The 21188-nt window shown below is 37.0% G+C and overlaps 1 protein-coding gene and 1 long non-coding RNA gene across 4 annotated transcripts in view; one reads left to right on the top strand and one right to left on the bottom strand.

The window, feature by feature from the left end:
* LOC101751439 overlaps positions 1–21188 on the top strand; it is a 112695-nt gene that overhangs the window by 82778 nt on the left and 8729 nt on the right. For 2 of the 3 annotated variants that reach the window (XR_006939897.1, XR_006939896.1), the window contains exon 10: positions 277–462. This is a non-coding gene — a long non-coding RNA (uncharacterized LOC101751439). Of the gene's footprint in view, positions 1–276; positions 463–1656; positions 4688–21188 lie in introns of all 3 variants that reach the window. The other variant, XR_006939898.1, reaches the window with a different exon arrangement.
* Positions 5407–21188, bottom strand: part of CALCRL (calcitonin receptor like receptor) — a 62649-nt gene continuing 46867 nt past the window's right edge. The window contains exons 11-13 of the mRNA NM_001163650.2: positions 14885–15103; positions 14503–14544; positions 5407–8891 (exon numbers count right to left, since the gene is read on the bottom strand). Of these exons, the coding sequence (NP_001157122.1) occupies positions 8700–8891; positions 14503–14544; positions 14885–15103 (453 nt within the window). The 3' untranslated portion in view covers positions 5407–8699. The remainder of the gene's footprint in view (positions 8892–14502; positions 14545–14884; positions 15104–21188) is intronic.

Genomic DNA, 21188 nt, shown 5'->3' with positions numbered 1-21188 from the left:
AAAAAGGACTACAGTTTTAAACCCTTCTGTGGAACAACTATAAAAACAAGCACAAAATAGTCCCACCCTTTCCTTTGCTTTAAATCTAATATACCCAATAATGGTTTGGTCATCCTATGATGATGATGTCAGCATAGTGATTAAGAACAAAAAAGTTTTCAACAGCTATTTCTGTTCTGTGTACTGTATGTTTTGTAAGATTGAAAGACTGTTGTTCACTATTAATTCAAGATTTTTTTTCTCATATCTTTATATACAAAATTTTTGCCTTTAAAGTGGAATCCACAACACAGAGCTGTGACTATCCTTTGGAAGGAACAGACATGACAACCATCGTCTTAACTGCACTGTGTCAGAGGAACCATGAGTTTGGCAGCAATCCATACCCAGTGCATGGAGGACCTTCAGATGAATTTTTTCTGCTACAGTTTAACTTGCCACGTTTAATTTGCAAGTATCAAGGTAAGGAGCCAAGCAAGTTTGCATTTATATTCAAACTCATTTTCTACCTTAATAATTTGTGCAGTTGATATGTTTATATTTGCTGTAGAACATCGGGTTTCATTTCTAAACCTTGCCTTGAGTGCTGGCCATAAGCCTACCACGAACTTCAAACCATTTCTCTACATAAAACAGCATGCTCTTTTAGGACATAGGGAAGGAAGAATATAACCTTACACCAGTCAGCAGGTGGCTTGCATTATTAGTCAACTCTAGCTCCAGCAGAGCTGGAAAACACAGCTGTCCTGCATATGCCATGAAAGCTTGCTTTACTCCGGGACCACAGTACTTGTGTTCAGCTCTCTGTTCTCTCTGTGGCATTTTTCTGTTTGTCACTGATTCTGAAAACTGAACTTACAGAAAAGCTTTGTGGTCTCAAAAACCAATACTTAACTGTGTTCAAATACTTTTTCATAGAACATGCATTAGAGAACTGGGCTTTTCTGTACTCTGTTAAATTATGTGTTTGTTTATGTGACATAGCACTAATCAGAAACTGTTTTTCCCCTTTAGGAAGTTGTGACTTTCTAAAGTGAGGGGAAAAAATGGAAATAGTTATTAGAAATTGTACTTACAAATATCTTCACAGTTCAATTTGCTAATTTTTAGTTTGGGTATTGAGTTAAAAAAAAAAAAAAAACAAAAGTTTAATTTGAAAAGCAATCATACATGTCATTTGTCTCAAATGCAGCACAAACTTAATGCGGATGTATCTGAATTGTTCATTTAGTCAGTTTTAAATCTTATTTAAAAAAAAAATACACTGCTGTGAAATGATGGAAATCATTCCGATTATAATCAGGAGGCTGTCAGCCCTGTATTTCCAGACAGGCTCATCACAGCACACAGCCTGTCTTGTGGAAGGAGAACTGTAGCAGCATGAAGTGGCAGAAGAAAAAAATATTTTCTTTGTCAGTTGAGTGTTATGTATAGGAGCGGAATATGTATAGATAGAACTTGCTCCAGCAATTTTGTGAGATTTGAAAAAGAACAATTTCCTAAGGTCTTTCATGTCTAGACTTGTTTGCTTGTTTGTTGAATGAATTTTTTGTTTTATTGATATTATGAAGGCTGCTACAAATGTAATGGTACTGGCTTTAAAGTAAGTTGCATGATTGGAGGTTCTGGTTGGATATTGGGAAAAATATTTCCTAGAGGGGTGAGGCATTGGAACAGGCTGCTCATGGAGGTGGAAGAGTTACCGACCCTGGAGCTGTCCAAGAAAAAGGTAGGTGTCCCACTGAGTGACGTGGTGCAGTGGTGATGGATTGACAGTTGGACTATATGATCTTAGTGGTCTTTCTAACCTTGATGATTCTGTAATGCTTCCTATTTAATGATGTTGACCTATGATATCAGAGGCAAATGTTGGTAGTATGGCAGTAGAAAGGCATCTAGCATGGAAGTGCTGATGAAGCAAAAGGTGTGTCATTGAATTCCTCCAGTCGGAGAAAATGGCACCCTTGACATTCACTGACACTTGGTGAGTGTTTATGGAGATCAAAGAGTGCATGTGAGCACAGGGAGGTGGTGGCTGGCATGTTTCTGCAGTGGCAACAGTGGGTCACTTCTGCTAGTGCAAATTTGTATGAGTGTGGCATGCAGGTTCTTGTTCAGTAGCTATGCATTTTCACTGGCGGAGGTGCTATGCTGAAAAACTGTTTTTTAACTGAGAATTTGCCCCATCAAATTGTGTTACTGTGCTCTTTGTAGCTGGTGTATTTTCTGTGGAAATAAATAGGAAGCATTACTTCCTATCTCTAGGAAGAGAGATAGATCTCTCTAGAGATCTAAGTAGATCTCTAGTAGAGATCTAAGGTGCAATACATATTAAATTATCTTCCTGTTTTAGAAGAGCATATCTCTCTCTATAGTTATTGCTTATCTCATATTCTATCATATCATATGCTTCTATCTATTACTTCAATCAGGTAGTGTTGTTGTGCTGTGTAGTCTTTACAGTGGCCTTTAGCAGACAAATACATGCAGACTAGAATGTGTGTCAGCACAGGCACTTGGTTTCCCCTCTTCCTCATTCTTGGTTCAGAATATAATGGATTGGAAAATGAAGCATTGCTCTAAACAAACCATGCTGTGATGCAGAGCTTTGCATTTAGTTTCAGCTTGTCCTATCTCAAAAGCTTACTAGTAACTCTTGATGAATAGAGTACAGTGTACATTTACCTACAAAAAGATAACTAATGTTCACAAGTATTTTAATTGTTATTTCAATTTTGCTTCTTTATCTTCAGTGTGTGTAGATTAAGGGAATTCTAAATTCTTTTTTTTTTTTTTTGCATATTTTTTTTGAAGCAGATAACTACATTGGCTTATAACTTTTACTTTGATAATGACAGTTATGACCAGCAGAACAGTTCAACGTACATTAGCAGAGCATTTAGAATATTTTTAAATGAAGTAGCCTTCATATCTTGCTATCTGGTGGAACTGCTATCACATTGCAATGGTATTTTAGAAGTGATAAGAACCTTGTTCTTGCCCCACCCAGTACAGTTGCTGGCACTTCTAAGTATTATACAGATACCTGTCCTGTAAGGGCATTTTCTCTTTTAAAATAAATGTAATAGAAGTAGTTTTGGAATCTCTGTGTACTCATCTTCAAGACTTTTCTTTCAGGCACAAAGTAGCATGTTTTTATGCACCTGTTGTTGTGGATATCTTGTCACTTTTCCTGCTGCTGGACAGAAGGGTGGGTGGTAAGGTCTGGATTTGGAGGACTAGCTTTTTCATCTTTTTCTGTATATTTATATCAAGGTGTATGGAATTGTTAAATGTAAGAGTTTCAACTCTGTAGTTACAGTATCATAGGAAAGCAGCCAGTGGTAGTAGACACTGGTAGAGATCAAGTAAGCCACACTCTTAGCTGCAATAAATAGATACAAAAGAATATTAGTAGCTTTAGTTAAAAACAAAAATAACCTACAACAAACAAAACAACACAAAAACATCAGTATATTTACTAGCAGTTACTTGCAATTAGAGTATATAATAGATATATATGATATATATCTATATATGATATATATATAGATAGATAGATATCATAGATATATATGATATATAACATATAGAAAGATATGTTTAAAGAGCGTTTGGATGTTGTGTTAAGGGACATGGTTTAGTGGGAACCATTGCTGAAGGGCGAACGGTTGGACTGGATGATCCTGTGTGTCTTTTCCAACCTTAGCGATTCTATGATTCTATATTACAGCTATTCATGCAAGCTAGAATTCTATCAACTGGATTGAACTATTAAGTTATAACTAGAATAAGCTATGCATACTGCATCATAGTTCTTTTGAGCTAAAATTGATATTTTTAACCCCCTTTCTGTCAGGTTATTACTTTCCATTTGAAAACAAGGATAAGAGGACACGATTAAAGGCTTTACTGGAAGAGTTGCCAACTTTATATTCCTGTTCCCCCCTCCAATTGCTTTGTGTGCCATTTTAGTTTTTTAATCATCTAGTATAACAAAGGAACTATAAATATGAGTCTATTAGTAAACAAAACTCTGAATTTAGGCTAAATGTGATACTGAATTCCTTTCCAAAGCTCTTTGCTAACAGCAAAGAGGCGAGATATTTGTTTGCCCATCTAAGACTTTTATCATGTCTAGATGCAAATTTCCTGTAAACCTTTAAAAAGAAGTCTGCTGAAGGAGAGATGTGCCTGCACTTCAGTATGAGCCGTACCTTCAGTTCATCCAAATGTGAAATCTGAGAGTATTTGGAAATGGAAAACAATGGAGACAGTTCATATGTTACGTAAAACTTTTTGCTTGGGTTTTTAACAGCCAGGGTGAAAACTTATTTGAATAAGTAAGTTAATAAATTCTTGAAGCAGTTGTGCTTACCAGGTAAACCAGATAACTTTATACAGGTTAAGTTTCATGGGATTTACTTAAGGTCATGCATAAGGAACACCCACCTTCAGTTTCTGATGACTCATCATGTTCACCAGGATTCCTGTAGGTTTCACTTGGAAATAGATGGCCAAATGTAATGTTTACTGTAGTTAGAAATGTACTTAACCCAGTTAACTTATAAAACTCATGACATGCAGCAATGTAGGTGGAGACCTGAGATGACCCAGTGTGACTGCTTCCTTCCATACTAGAACTGCTATGCTGCTAAGGCTGGTGCCCATGCTGAGGTGTAACAAGGTGAGTAGTAACTTAATTCAGGTTGCAGTATGAATGTTCATGTACTTTGGCATTCCTTGTACCTATATTTCAGTGGTTTGATCATCAGCTGAGAAGTTTAGCAATTACACACTGGTAACCAATGGTGTACAAGTTCGCTATTTTTGCTTACTCAAGAAACACATAGGACTGAAAACATGCATGCCATTCATACTACTGTACAGACACCATCAAACCTATGTGAAGGAAAAAAAAAATAACACAAAAAACAAACAAGTCAACCAAAAACATCATTAATTCCTTCTATGACTTGCCTTGTTGCTGGTCTTGATGGAACAAAACAGCTTCTGCACAGCTAAGTGATTTGGACCTTATTTGGTTGGGGTTTAGTTGAATGCCAATGGAATGAAAAGATGCAGTCATGTTAATCTCTACTCTGCTTATGATGGAATATAATTCTTTTGCCCCCACTAAATATTAAGTTTTTTACTAAAGAACTTTAAGAGCAGCCATCTTGTACTGACATCAGTGCAAGCTTACTCAAGAAAAGCAGTACTGTACTGTACATTAAAAGGAAAATTTTAAACACCAAGTAAACAAACACTAAATAATTATTAGGAACTCCTTGTAATGGCTTTTTCCCTGAGTTAACACTTAACACATAGTTAAAGGCATCAGTGAAAGCATATTTCCATATTTAAATGTATACATCAAAGTTATTTCCACAGTAGAACATTACATCTCTATAAATGAAGTAATATTTTATTGAACGCAAACATACTATTTCTTTCTGCAAATAAAATGCATGATGACACATAGGAAAGAATTGAAAATAAGGCACAACCAAAAAATAACTTTTCACATTTTTTTTCTATTTCATCCTTAGTGGAACAATAAATACAGTGGCATAGCTTCTATTGATCTTATTTACAGAGTACAATACTTGAATGTTACTGGGTTTCCAGCCCAAATGTTTCATGATGTGAGCAGGAGTATGTGTTGCAGCATTTCTACAGCCAAGCACTCTAGGAGATCATCACAAAGAAAAAAGAAAAATACATAGAATAGATGGTAACATTTAAATATAATAATAATGAACTGAGGGAACCCTGCAGCAGAGAATAAATTTGGGGCATTTACTAATTGATGACAATAGCATTAAAAATACACATTCCCTTTAATATATATAACTAACATTCTAGTATACTAAATGTAAGACAAGCATTTCAGTAGCCCCCTTCAAAGTGATACAGTAAATGTTCACTAAATAACAAAAGAGCAAAGAACAAGAATAGATAACTGTCTGCCTGTTGAAAAGAACCTCACAGCCCCCCAAAGTTTTCTTACATTCCAGACAGTACAGGCAATGACTACAGTATTCCTAAAAGTAGAAAATAATCCGCAAGAAGAAATCTCCGTGTAAAGATTTGATTTTAATTTATAGTGACAAAGAAAAAGAATAATAAATTAAGAAACAGACTCTACTCTTAGCTATATAGGAACTGAAAAAGGTGAGGTAGGAAGACAAAATAGGGAAATTGTTTTCCAATGCAAAATCGAAGCTCACGAGGACAAGGGAGCGTGCCTCTCCCTGTACAGCCACAAACCTTTTTTTTTTTTTTTTTTGCATATCTAGCTCAATGCGTTTCCTTTTCAAAATTGCTTGTAGAAGCAGGATAGGTTCTGTGGAAAAGCAGTCTCCTCCCGTAAATTACCGTTACAAGCCTCTCTCAACAGAGGACAGTGAGCTATTTGCATCTAGTACGTCATATTAGAAGACACAAATTTGCAGGTTAATTAAATTTTAACTGCCTAGCTGAGAAGTAAACTGAATTCAGAATCTAATATCATATTCTCAGCTGTTAAATGTTTTAATTGTAACAACCCACCAGGTACCATTGAAATAATTGTCATATAATTTGCCGTACAGGACTGTGAAGCACTTTCCAATAGACAAGCATCTGCAAAGGCTTTGATTCTCAGCTAGTACCCACTGATTCTAAACTTGGAACTCAAAGGTTTATACCAGTTGATGATCTGTTCCCACATGTATGCAAAGCTGCTATACCAGAGCAGGGATTTCCTGCACTACTCCTATTTTCAGAACATTGCAAAGATTCTTAAGTAAAAACTTTAATTAATTAATTAATTTTTAAAAAAGCTTAATTAATTAATTTTTTGAAAATGAACAAGTTGAGTTGTAACCAACTTCTAATCATGTTGGAACAGACACCATCATCAGATGCTGTGATACAGGATGTCCAGATTTCACACTACTGTAGTACAGCACCCAGCTGGTTTTCATGCGATTTTCATCACACAAACAGGTAGCCTTGCAGAAAGCTACTGAAAAAAGTGTTTAGATGTGAAAGTCAAGTTCTTCATATAAAAAATTAAGTACTTAGAACTGAAGTGGTTTCAGAAAAAACTGTCTTTCAGTTTTTTGACCTGCTTACCTGATGCACATGATCGTTACAATCATTGATAAACTCCACTATCCACTCTTCTTTTTTTCTCCCCCAACTTTGAAGTAGACTTTTCTGAAAAATACACCTCTAAAACATTTTTCTACTTCTGAGCTTTTTAGAAAGACTTATACAAATTCATCTCTTATACTTGAGCATTTTGTTTCGCTTAATATAACTATTTCTTTTAAGCGTAAAGATGTACACAGTTTGCTATACACATTTTTTCAATACCTTCTCCACAACCTTCTCATTTTTCAGTGAGACCTTTATGAACCAGTACAGCCAAAAGAAACAACTTCCTTAAAAAGAACTATTCTGAATCAAGCACCTCTCAAATAATATTAAAATTCCTAAACCTTAAAGTTTTCTAAGACAAACCCTATATTTGATATTCAATACCCCACCCCCCAAAAAATAACAAAAAAAAAAAAAAAAGAAAAAACAAACAAACAAAAAACCCAAATTTGCTTGTTTTGCTTAATTTGCTTGATTAATCTACCTCGCACAGACACTGGCTTCACAGATAGCAAATCATTTGCACTGTGCTCAGTCTAGACTGCTTTTCTCTGACTAAACAAGTCACAGATCAAAACATTGTCCCCAAAACAAAGGAATAAAGCATATTGGCCATGGGAATACTTAAAAGAAAAACAAAACACAACATGGCTACAACAAAATCTGTACATGATTTTTCCCAGCCAAGTAAAGTGCTTAAGCACACAGTGAAGTTCCATCAGCTTGAATTAATATCCAGATGGATTTATAGGTATACAGGTTACTATTCTTTCTGTACTCTTTCTTACTTTTCAGTAAGGCTTCATTACTGATCTCATCTGCATTCATAAGCTTGAGGATGAGGAGACACTCCTGTGTATGTGAAAACAAGTTTAAATAAAATTGTTCAAGGCTTGCTGTAAACTGTTATGCTGCAATACACAAGTAAATAGAATTGTAGACTTGTACTAGCATCTCTGCTGCTTCATTAAAAATAGTCTGTGGTTTTTTGTTTTACAATCAAATGCTGGACATAAAATAAACCTGGACATTCTGCTGTAACTATTGCACCTATTTTAACTATTTTCCCTTGTTCAGCTTTAAGTTTGATTAAGACAACACAGTATGGTATTTACACCCTATTTTTCTATGGGCAAATGAAATGGCTTCAGTACAACCCAGTCTTCATAGAAACTTCCAAGAAAATATGAAATCCTTCATTCATTGATTCCCTTGGTACAAAAAATTGCCAACTTTGTCTACATAGTAGAAACTGAAGAGGCAACGTTTGTATGCTTATGTAAATGCACATACATATATAGCTAAGTAGATAGATATATGTATGGATGTCCATACTCTATTAATAGACAAACACAAACACATGTATATATACATACAAAAATGTGTTGGTTCAGTTTGCATCATTCAGGAGAAAATCATACTCCCAAGTTAGATAGAATCTTCTGGCCGTTAAGTCATCAAATCAAACTTCGAGTTCATAAACTGTGAGGGTGAACACTGGCATATGCAGAGTCTTTTTAGTCAATCATATAGCTTTTCATTTTTTAGAACTACACTGTCATGTCATGATAGCCCTTGCCATTTAAATGTTCGCTGGTGCAGTCGTGATTGTAGTTGTAGCCTGGACCATCACTGATTGTCGATACTGTATAGGAAACAGTGCGCATAGCATCTGAGTGGCTGAAGCTGTGCTCAAACTGGATTTTGTACTGATTCCAGTGTCTTCGCAAAACAGCTTGGACCTATGACAGGAAACAAAAACAACTGCACATAAAACATGTGGAAAGATATGTCAGACTTAATTATTTGACAAATGAATGCCATAATAAATGTCTCAGTAAATTAGGTAGTAAGGCTCAATAATCCTGGGTACTTAGATGTCACATGAGATATTTTCAAAGAATTAAAATGTAAATAGGCATTATTTGTGCTTTTCACACCAAATTTGCTAGCTTATAGAAGGAGTAGCAGCAACATAATTTTCTACTTTTTCCCCTGTGGGTTGAAGTGAAATGTGGACGGACCAGATTTACAGTTACAAAAAGATCATTTCTATTCATCCTTATATTAAGGATACAACTGTAGCAACCATAAATTCTCATACAGTCCAGAAACCATAAACAATTTCTGCTAGTTCTGATACAAGAAAACCTTTATTAATTTCTGACCACTATTTCATCAAATGACTAGAAAGACAATTTCCTGAACACTGCATTTCTACCAGAGTTAAAAATAATGATGATAAAATAGCTCAAGGCCCCAGCTTGTTTACATGTCTCCACAGAAAGGATGTTATGTTTATCCTGGACTTCCTCTCCTACATTCTGCTTAAACACCTGCGCATGTGTGACAGATGAAGTGTCACATTAATTAAATTCACATGGGATCAGTTTTGAGTCAAGATGCCAAGCAAGGAATGCTAAGAATGGCAATTACTACTGTGGTTTTATTCAAAATATCGTTTTTGTAGTACCGGTTTTTCAAATGATTTCCTCTTCAGCAAAACTTTGTGCCCGATGGCCAGCAACACTGAGAATCTTTCCTCCATGGATTAGCGAAGTACTGCCTTGTATGAAATGCCAGCCGGAAGATGACACTTAAATTTATCCAGCAGTCTACCCTAAATCACTGGTCTCATCATAAAATCATGCCTGTTTATTTTTTTTAAACACACAAAATAACTAGCCTTCCCCCACTTCAATATTGACATTGCAGTGGGTAATAACTGTGTTTTCTTCACATTTCTATAACACGATGGCTTTTTTTTCTAAGTTTATTTTGTCTTTCTTTAAATATGAAAAGTAAATAGATGAGAAGGGATGTACATTTTAGACTTCCTGCATGCAGTACTGACTTCTTATCTGTCAAAACTGATAACAAAATATGAAGTATCAAATCAGTTACATAAGAAATCAGTATTTTAGTGCAAAAGAGATACTTTTCTCCTATGTTCAGAAAGCTATTTTAATCCCTTTAAAATGTCTGAACAGAAAATTGCCCTCCTCTGGACCCGCTCCACGTCTTTCCTGTGCTGGAGTCCTCAGGCCTGGATAAAGCACTCCAGATAGGGGCTCATGAGGGGAGAGCAGAGGAGGACAATGGGCCACCCTGCTGCTACCCCTCCTTTGATGCAGCCCAGGAGCCTTCTGGGCTGCAAGAGCACCAGTCCAGAGACAGACCACTAAGGGACTCCACTCATGCCTGGCCTCTACCCGACAACAACCATCCAACAAGTTCTTTATCCACCTAATAATGCAGCCTTCAAATCTCTCTCTCTCCAGTTAAGAGATAAGAACATAGTGCAGGACCATGTCAAAGGCCTTGCACCAGTCCAGATAGATGATATCAACTGCCTTTCCTTTGTCCACCACTGTCACCACTCCATCCCTCAAAAACACAAGAGAAGCAGCATTCTGAAAATTCCAAATTGTCTGAGAAGGAAGCTTAGAATTTATTTCTTAATCGTATCAGTCAATCTTTGCATTTCACTAAGTTCCCATTTGTTCCAATTTTTATCCTTTCCATAACAAAGTTCCTCAATAAGATTAGTGTCTTACTGGAGAAACAAACAAACAAATATCATCATGAAGAATGTTCACTTTAGAAAGAATAGACAATAGGCACGGGATGGGAAAACTTGAACAATTGCAACTAAGTGGCTTAAGCAAAGTCAAAAAACCTATTTGGCAGAGCTGGAAAATAAACTAGAATTGCCAGGTTGCAAACTAAACTTATGCTGAAGACCCACTCCCACATTTCCTCATAGTGGCTTCAGTAATTTGTCTTATTTGCAACTTGTAAATAATATTTGTAAATCAAATCGTATCAGTCCCCATATCTCAAAAGAACTTTCGGAATTCCTGCAAAACAAGTGTCTGCTGCCTATTTCTAGGGTGAAAATTCTCTGTTCAGTCTACTTTCTCATCAGGGACAAATTGCTATAAATAATATTACCCCTATTGACAAACACACGTTCCTCTATGCCCTCCCTGGTGCCCAGCACATCCTCTTGGTGCATTTCTAACTAAGCCACGTACATCTGGCATTCTTCCAAAAGCCTTTCTGTTACTGCTGAGTCAGTATTTCACCTCTGACCTTCTATGTGCCTATTCCTGTAGGGTGCTACATCCTTTCATTTATTATTACTACCTTCTGTCCAATCAATCATTCATAGAAGATGGGAAAAATCAATGAGACAGCTAATTTCCACCACTGTTTATACTGTTAAACAGCATGCAGCATGCACACCTCTACACATTATGTGACAACAGAAGATCTATTGCTCTTTTCCTCAACTTTGAGCAGCTGGACAGGGCTGCAGATTCAGCTCAGGATGGGCAGCACTGTGAGAAAATATTAACCAATGTATTTTTTTTTTTTTAAGAAATTGATGTCACAAACCTAGTCGCATGTCTCATTAATACAGATACCAATTCCAGCTTAAGCATTCATACCTCATCACCTTACTAGTAGTGGCTCCTTCTGATGAGCTTCAATGACTTGCACCTTCTTTAACATGCTAGTACTCTGATGTTCGGTGAAACACAAATCAAATGGAAAAAAAGACAACAACAACAAAAACCCTTGCCTATTAAGAAAGTTTTTTATCATCCTGCAGAACTGAGATCGTAGCCTTTACTACATTTCCATTGACTACTGGAGTGGGGGGAAAAATACCACTACCAAAACAAAAAATAACCCCAAAGCCACAAACTTCACATGGGTGATATAAATCATAAGTACATATTATGATCTGTTAATAGGTCAGTAGGAATCTTTCTACTTTCTTTTTACAGAGAAAGCTGCTACAAGCTTCTTCCGTTACTGCAGCCTGCATCACCCTAAAGCCAGAACGAAGCCAATTCCAATTGGCAAGCATCATGAGGTAGTCAAGAAGAATCATACTCTGTGGGTGCTAGGACATAAGCAGAACATGAGGGTCCTCAGGGAATTCCTGCCAGAGAAGATAAAGATGAAGGGTTTGCATGTATGCCCTTATCTGCTGTAGAAGCTGCAGCGACAGCTGTAATGGATGTTGGCACTGGATTTGACAGAACATCCCTAGCTGCACTGCCTAATGGGTTTGGAGGTGTTTTATGGCTACAGTCAGCAGAGCATTCCAACACTTTTTTCTTAAATGTTACTTAGTTTCTTTTCTCTCTGTTAGCAGATGATTTTTTAATTACCTTTTTGGCCATTGTCTGAAAGGCCTGCAGGCCACTCATTGAACAGGATTTATCTCTTAAAGTTGATAGGAAACATTAAAAGCTACAGTAGCATTTGGGAAATAGTATTTAGATAAAGAAACTATCACGTTTAGCATTTTTAATTGCTAATACCTCACTGGAAAATCCATTTTCTGTTCTCAGTCTGAGTTGATTCCAGTCTCAGGATTCATCTCCAAACCCCAGACTTGCTATAGAACATCACACAAGTGTTAACACTGATGCCATTTGGTATGGCACATAGCAAGGTGTTGCTGACAGATGCCGACAGAAAAGGTCTTATACACAACAGCTAAGCCACAGTATCAGGATTAGTTAAGGCATTGTTATGACAGCAACATATGATAATGGCAATAGAACACACATACGCCTACAGGCTCACATGCCAGAAGTAAAATTTTTAATATTACTATTTTTTTTCTTTTGTTTTTACCCAGACATTTTTTCCTAACTGCATTATCATTCTCCCCATGAGTTTCCTTACTTGTGCAGTTGGTTATAAAGCAACAGATCCTCTCCCCAGCAAAGTGTAATGAATTGAAAAAAAAGACAATATTGATAACCTGAAGCACTGCAATCAGAGTTTAAACTTGTTTAAAAAGCCTGAATTTCTGCTATACAGATAGCAAATGGAAAGAAATGTGTAACTGACAAAGAAAAGACACAGTCTAAATATTTTGTTTAAAAGTCTGAAACCACTTTTTAAAATTAGCCTGACCAGAGATGTTCAAGAAATTGTTCATCCATTACCAACTGCAGGAGCTGCGGAGGAGCTCATCTTATACACTCATCAGCCCAGGGATATTCTGCTAATACTCCCTTGGTGAAACAGCTAGGTTTTGCTTTTCTTATGCAGCAGAAGAGAGCAATGTAAAAAACGTGAGTTTGTAAAATGTGGGAAATGATCAGATGAAACAAAATCATTACCAGAGGTAGGATTAAAGTAGCCTCAGAAGACCAAGAGAGATAAAAGGCAGAACTGAGCAGTGGACAATATTGTTTCATAGAAACTCTGTAGATTTCAAATATTTTTGCCCACATTTTGCACCAAGACAAAACAAATTTGACTTTTTTCCAAATGACTCTTAGAAGGGAAAGAGTGTGTCAAATATTTGTTCTGAACATGGGAAAGTATCCAAACTGGATCCATAATGCTTAGTGATATGTTCTGCTTTGAATTGAATAAGCAGAGACTGTAACTTGGATCAGTTTTACCATAAAACCAGATCAAAACCACTGACCCAGACCTTATAAACTGCCAAAAGAAATAACTCTTGCTTCGTCTTTTCTGCCTCCTTAGCTAAAAATAATAATAATAATAATGATAATCACTGACACTCATACTTTTCTTGGGAAAAAAAGTATCTTGAAACCACATGGAATATTCATTGCAATTCAGGCAGCTTCAGATTTAAGAGTAAGAGGAGGAAGCATGACCTATTTGTATCAAATATTAGCCAGATACTTAACAAGCAAATATTACTGGTCCAATAACATTATGTAAGAACAGAACATGATAAAAGAAATTAAGGGTTCAGTCCTATGGAAACATCTGGTTACCCCCGCACATCTGCTTACAGCCACATACTGCAACTGCACTAAATGCAGAAAAAATGAACAAACAGATGTGTTAGAATAAGGACAGGATTGTAATTGTTCCTCTGCCAAAAGTGTTGGAAAAGCCCTACTTCTTTGGTGGGATCTTTTTATTCATTTGTTTTGGTTCTTTTTTCAAGCAAGAAAATTGCAGTGAGAAATTTTGTGTGTGTGTATGCATATGTATTTAGCCTTTCTACCATGTTTACCTTTAACACTAAGGCCCTATAAGTATATTCTCAAGTATAAAGCTTAGTTGACAAGATCTTAATCAATTCAAGTTAACAGAAAAAACTTATTAGCTGCAAGGATCAGTTCCATATACTAATGAAACACAGTGCAATTCTCTGGCACAACGATAAAGAAGTTAGTTTAAAAAGTACACTTCTTACTCAAGAAATTTTAACCCAAGCACAACGAGGTATTAAGTTCTGAGTTCGTAACTATATTTTTCAGATGTGCAATTTCCTTAATGGCTAGAATATACAAAATCTGTATATACAAAATAATACAATAAAAACTACTACTTTACCTCTCCATTGAAGAAGCAGAAAATTGTAGCTACCAGTAGACCCTGTAAAATTAAGATAACGTTCCTTATTTCACATGCATGTGGATTTTTTCAGGTTTGAACTAATTAGAGGTTCCTGATACAATTCCTATATGGACAGCATACAAAATATTCTACAAATCTAAAATTTCATTTCTAAGAATACTCTACTAAAGTAGACCATGGCATGTTTATTTCCTTTAGAGAAAAGAAAATTCAGTATACTGAGAAAACTGAAGTTTTTTTCCAGGACTATTGCATAAAAGTCTTCATAAACTAAAATAAGAGGATAATTTGTCCTTTATTTTCTTCATATGCCAACAGCTATTCTAGCTCAAGTAGGCAAAAAATATTCAATTCCTACCTGGTAATGCATAAGGATGTGCATCACATACTCATAGACTTCCTCAGTGATTCGACCTTCCGGTCGCCATGGAAACAGCACAAATTCAATGCCAAGCAGGGGAACCAGAATGAGGGTAGCTCGCACTGCTTTCATGTACAGGTTGGACTCTGCCTTGTGGGTGTCTTTCAGCTTAGTTATGAGTACACGAACGATATTTAACAGGAAGAAAAGATTCACCTGTTGGAAACGAAAATGACAGTGAAGCCACTCCGAAAATAATCTGCAGACTACTTTGTGACACTAGAAGGCAGACAACTCAAAAAGCCATGTACTGCATAGAAAACGTTCTGGTTATACAAGGGCAAAAGTTAAAACTCTCTGAAAACATCTTGAAGAGAATGAGGCTGACTGGGTTCTGACATCTAATACCAGAGCTGCTTCTTCTACCCTTATAAGCAAGTGTCAACTCAGGTTACTCTTATCTTCCAGTCTTTACAATCTGTATGTCATTTTCTGTGCTATTACAGAAATAGTACAAATCTGAATGATGGTTTATTAGAGATGTTTAAACTGCAGCTTCTGAAGAATAGAATGTCAGTTGCTGTTTTGTAAAAAGAACGAATAGAAATGAACTGCTGGCCATGACTGATGCACAGGTAGCTCCTTATGGAAGACCACACGTGCAAGCCAATATACCCAAAGCTCTGACAACCATTGCAAAGCTGAAGACACTTTCTATCTTGGTTCCAGTTGCATATTTTAATGGCCCCGTATGAGCTGTAATGATGTTCTTTGGAGAGTTTCTGGGAAAAGCTAAGCGAAGCACATGGATATCACTACAGCGTCTGTAATCACAGTCTGATTGAAATTCGCTCCTAAAAAGTCAGTGATGCGTTAGCAGTGTAGCACACACAACTTGAGCAGGTCTCTGCAGTTGAGATCCTTACAGCAATACAAAAATCTGTCTCTACATGGTTTTTCCTTGTCTGTTTAGACCTCAGTGATCAATTGGACCCATCTTAGAAGCTTAAATTTGAAAACATAAAAGATTTCCATTATCGATGTCATTTTATTTTAAACACAATTGAAGTTATCTTGGCCCTTCTGGCCAAAGACTTCAATTCACTTTTACAGTTTAAGAAACAATAACATAAACATAACAGTCTTAACATTTCAACATAAAAAGGGGGGGGGGGAAATATCATTCTATTTCAAAGACCTAGGGTAATAATCTGAAAGGTCCTGAGCTCCACAGAAGTAAGTGAACTATATCAAATCCTTAAAATTTTATTTTGGCAAAATGATTTCAGAAAGTCTCGTTTTATACCTGAGGAAAGAAGGAACTGACCCTTTGGATTTTAACATGCTTCTCCAAAAAACTTTTTTTTTTTTTTTTTTTTATGTTTTTCAAATATGAATTTGAAAAATCTATAGGGAAGAAAAAGTAAAAGAAATCTAGTTTCACAAGAAAAAAAAACACCAAAAAACCTGAAATCACAGCTATTCATACTAAATCTCATTCAGCATGTTAACACTCATTATTGACGAGAAAAGCAATATGTTCACATGTGTGTGTGTATATATATATATATGTACACACTCAACAGTCTAAGAATGCAAATAACAAGAGAAACAGTAACAATAGGGTTGTATTTTAATCCATCATGAACCAATGGCAACCCCCTAGATAAACTACACTCAAACCACTAAAAAACTAGAGCTAAAAGCACCCTGGAGAGAGCGCAGCCAATCCAAGCACCTTGCCCAAGGACACAAGAGGCAAGACAATGCTGTCTAGATTCCCATTATGGAAGATGAAGAAGTAGAGTAGTTCATTTATCTCCTCTTCAGATAATTTGTCTTTCTTGTCAACAATTATATAGAGAAAAAAAGGGAAGCAGGGGAAGAAAGAAATTATCAGACAGACAGAGAAGTCCTTTCTACAATAAATAAGAGTTCCTGGTATAGGAAGCCTCTGCCTCTCAGCAGGACAAGTACAAACAGGGAAGCCATTCCAGACCATGTGTGTCACCATGTCCTCCACAACCCTGGCAGAATTCCTCTCATGTCAATTAAGGTTTTCACGATAAACAGCTGTGTATTGTTACAGCAACATGGCCTTTGACAGACATGTTATGTTATTTATATTCTACTTACATTCTATTTAAATCATTTTAACAGGAAATTGTTTTACATAGGAAACTACTGCATTAATTTCTTCTGGAAGATTCCAACTACCTCTTGGCTTTGTTTAAGCAACCAAGGTCTTTTGGTTCTCTCTCAAAGGATTCATTAAGATTTTATGCAGCCCATGATTCTCATCCAACTCCCTATGTCACACACAGACAAATCCGTCCTCCATTTCTAAATTTAATCCTTCTCATTTAAATTACTAGTTTAGTATCAGCCTCTCTCAGAATTTTCAACCCTCGTGCTTTGGTAGCATAGCCAATCCCTATAATACTGTCCTTAGAATATTAACTGAAGATGAAAGTAGCAGTAGATAGAAGTAAATACTGCTCAGAAAATTATTTCATTTGCAAAATGCTGAAATGCACAAAATATTTCTGATTTTCCATTTACTCACCGAAACAAAAAAAGCATGAAAATAAACACATTCAGCATTTGCAAGTAAATATCAGAACAGACAGAAAGGCGAGACAAAACATAGGATCCACTTAAGAAGAACAGTATGAGAGTTAGTAAAAGTACATATAACCAATGTCACAAGCATAGGGAGCACAAGAAAATCAAATTCTTAGTGAAGTGAGTAGGTCTTGATTTGAGAAAGGCAGAGAGCAGATCTTTGCATTCAAGGACAAGTAGGCCAATGGAACTACCTTAAGATGGTTTATCATCAGATTGATTGTGATGGTTTGCAAAGCCCCAAAGGAGTCCTGTTGTGCCAGCTGCAGCATGAACACACAGAAAAGTACTGACAGCTGCACAGTGACATGAACATTGTTCCAAGCAAGTGAACAAAGACAGAAACAAAGGCAGGGAAGGGAATCCTAGATGAAATGTTGGAGCCTATGCTATGAACTTAGTAGAATTTATGTTCCGCCTTCAAAGTGGTTGTGATGTGCAGTCTCTGTGACCTGCAGTTCCCAATTTAAAAATTCCCCCGGTCTCTGATATTTCTACTTCTCTCCATGTCCAGATTGTGCTTAGCAGTACTGTAATTCTTACTAGGATATTTGTTTAAAGTCTGTTTAAATTAATTCTTGGTTGCTATAAACAAATCATTCTTAGATCCAGAAACTCAAATATTCTTAGACACTAGTAGTAGCCACTGCTTGCTTTTAATACAGGTATGCAACTTCAGACCTAAGCCTACCTGAACCTGGCTTTCTTGTCCAGTGCACCTGTATGTGCCCATGAAGACATGCTTTATACCCGACTTACGGACATTCCCTAGGTTGAGCACATGAATGCTAGGCTTTCAACTTCTTGAACCAAGTCCAGCTTAAATTCATGAAACAGGTTGGTGACAAAAGCAGAAACAAACTGGGGCTCCTGAACTTCCTTCTAGTACAAAATCACTAGATGTCAGTCTAAGACACTGGTAAGACCCTCATACATTGCATTACTGATGAACAAAACAACCATACCTTGAGTATTGTTTATACAAATAATGGCATAGCTAAATAAAAATCTATTATTTTAGTCGTGCCAAAGCCAACTAAAACACTAGCATACTAGCATATCCAACGCTGAAATCACCCTCCACTTTTATCAGTATTTGTCTACTGTAATCATAGAATCATAGATTGGTTTGGGTTGGAAGGGACCTTTTAAGATCATCTCGTTCCAACCCTCTGCTATAGGCAGGGACACCTCCCAGTAGACCAGGTTGCTCACAGCCCCATCCAGCCTGGCCTCGAATGCTTCCAGGGAGGGGGCAGCCACAACCTCACTGGGCAGCCTGTTTCAGTGTCTCAGCACCCTCACAGTAAAGAATTTCTTCCTAATATCTAGTCTAAATCTACTCTCTTCCAGTTAAAGAACATTTCCCCTCATCCTGTCACTACCTACCCTCATAAGAAGTCCCTCCCCAGCTATTCTGTAGGCCCCCTTCAGTTATTGGAAGACCACTATAAGATCCCCCTGGAGCCTTCTCCAGGCTGAAGAACCCCACAGCTCCCTCAGCCTGTCCTCGTATGAGAAGTGCTCCAGCCCTCTGATCACCTTCGTGGCCCTCCTCTGGACTCACTCCAACAGCTTTAAGTCCTTCTTGTGTTGGAGACCCCAGAACTGGACACAGTACTCCAGGTGGGGTCCCACAAGAGCAGAGTAGAGGGGCAGAATCACCTCCCTCAACCTGCTGGTCACACTTCTCTTGATGCAATCCAGGATACGGTTGGCCTTCTAGGCTGCAAGTGCACATTGCTGGCTCATGCTGAATCTTTCATCAACTGACACTTGAAAATCCTTCTCTTCAGGGCTGCTCTCAAGCCATTCTTCACTCAACCTGTATCTGTGCTTGAGATTGCTCTGACTGAGGTGCAGGACCTTGCACTTGACCTTGCTGAATTTCATGAAGGTGGAAAGGGCTCACCTCTCAAGCCTGACAAGGTCCCTCTGGTTAGTATCCCTCCTCTCTAGTATGTCAACTGCACCACTCAGCTTGGTGTCATCGGCAAACTTGATGTAATAACTAACATTACTCTCTACTGTTTCATTCCCACTCCGTTTCTTTAATTGTGGTTGCTAAGGCAAACGTATGCAATTAAATGAGCAACTGAAGACAACTCCAATCAAAATGCAATTTAGGTCTGCTCCCATCTGCAGATTCTTTGGCAGGGATCTGGCCACAGTTACGTAATAGCAGGGACCAGTAGTTTTGTTGCTAACATTATGTAATTGTAGGATTTTCAGTGATGTATAAGAGTTAAAGGCCTAATCCCCATTGGCTTTAGCCAATTTTTTTCCAGTACCCCCCTTGACAATTCTCCTCATGCCCTTTGAGATCTTCCTTCCTGCAAATAGAAACTGTGTCTTTTCCCTTGTTATCTCATTTGCAGTTTAATATTGTTACTTAAACTTCTAAAACAGGTCATGCTTAGTAAAGTGTGAAAATTGTATCTGGCAAGCAAGATGGGAAGCAAATGAGAGTTCTGTTCAACAACTCTGACCACATGCATTTCATCTTCTGCCTTTATCTCCGGCCTGTCTTTTCTGAATCAACATATTCATTTTTTTGTTACCTAAAAGCAAAAAAAAAATCTTTTACAGTATTGTCACATTGTGAACATCACAGGCCAGATGTATATTCGTGTCTAATCTGTTATTCTTTCCTGGTTTTCAAATAAATCTGCTGATTGCACTGAGGTGAGAAAAATGCAGTACGTGAAAAATAGACAAAAATAAAATGTATGCTTATTTGTAAATTGCAAAGACAATGGATAGGGATCCTGCCAAAACCAATCACACACAGCAGGTTATTATGCTCCTAATAAAATCAAAGACATTCTTAGTGTTGCCATGAGTGGAAAGTGACTTAACAGTTTTGTAATGATCCTGTATGAGCATCTGAAGTAAGTAGGAATCTTACCACTGTTTCAATATGATTTTGTTGAGGCTACTGCTGGGAAGGAAAAAATGATCCTACATCCTAAAATGAGGTCGATTAATAAACAATGGTATCATTCTCATAATACAGGGGTATTTTTTGTTGTTGTTTTTTTTTTCTGCTGTTGTTTAAGCAATTACATCTCAGCTTTAAAGAGCTTTTTTAAAGTGATAGATCCATGAAGAGACACCTACACAGAGGAAGTAATGACCCCACATTACAATGAAGGGTGAAGTATGGTGCCATTCAAGTAAGTAAAAAATCATTTTGCTTTCTGAGAAAACAAGATTTCATCTTTTGTGTAAATTGGAGACAAGAAAAGTTGTCAGGATATCTGGTTTTAGCTTTAAAAATTAAAATATTAGTTAACCTGCCTTTAAGGCAGCATGTATGGATGAGCTAACAGAGCAAGGGATTATCAGTAACAGTATCAGTAACATGCCAAGGGCCATGGATCTCAATAATTTCATGGGGACAGCCTCTGGCTTCCTGAGCAGAGGATCTCAGATGTGTCATGGTGTCAAAATGATCTTTAATAGATACATTCATCAGTCAATTTCACTGTGACTGAAACTGAATCACATGAACCACAGGATTTAAGGAATAGTCTTCAGGGTGATTTCTGTATGCACAGAAGTCCCCCATGAATATCCAAAAACAGTTTAAAAGTAGAGAAAGCTCATATAGATCAGAAACCAAAATGTTTCTAAAGGTTACTTAATGTTATCATCCTTAATTTCCTTGCACAAA

This window comes from Gallus gallus, chromosome 7, assembly GCF_016699485.2.
Source record: "Gallus gallus isolate bGalGal1 chromosome 7, bGalGal1.mat.broiler.GRCg7b, whole genome shotgun sequence".
Classification (NCBI taxonomy): Eukaryota; Metazoa; Chordata; class Aves; order Galliformes; family Phasianidae; genus Gallus; species Gallus gallus.
The sequence above is the reverse complement of the archived record's forward strand: the minus strand, read 5'-3'. Positions and strand labels throughout refer to the sequence as shown.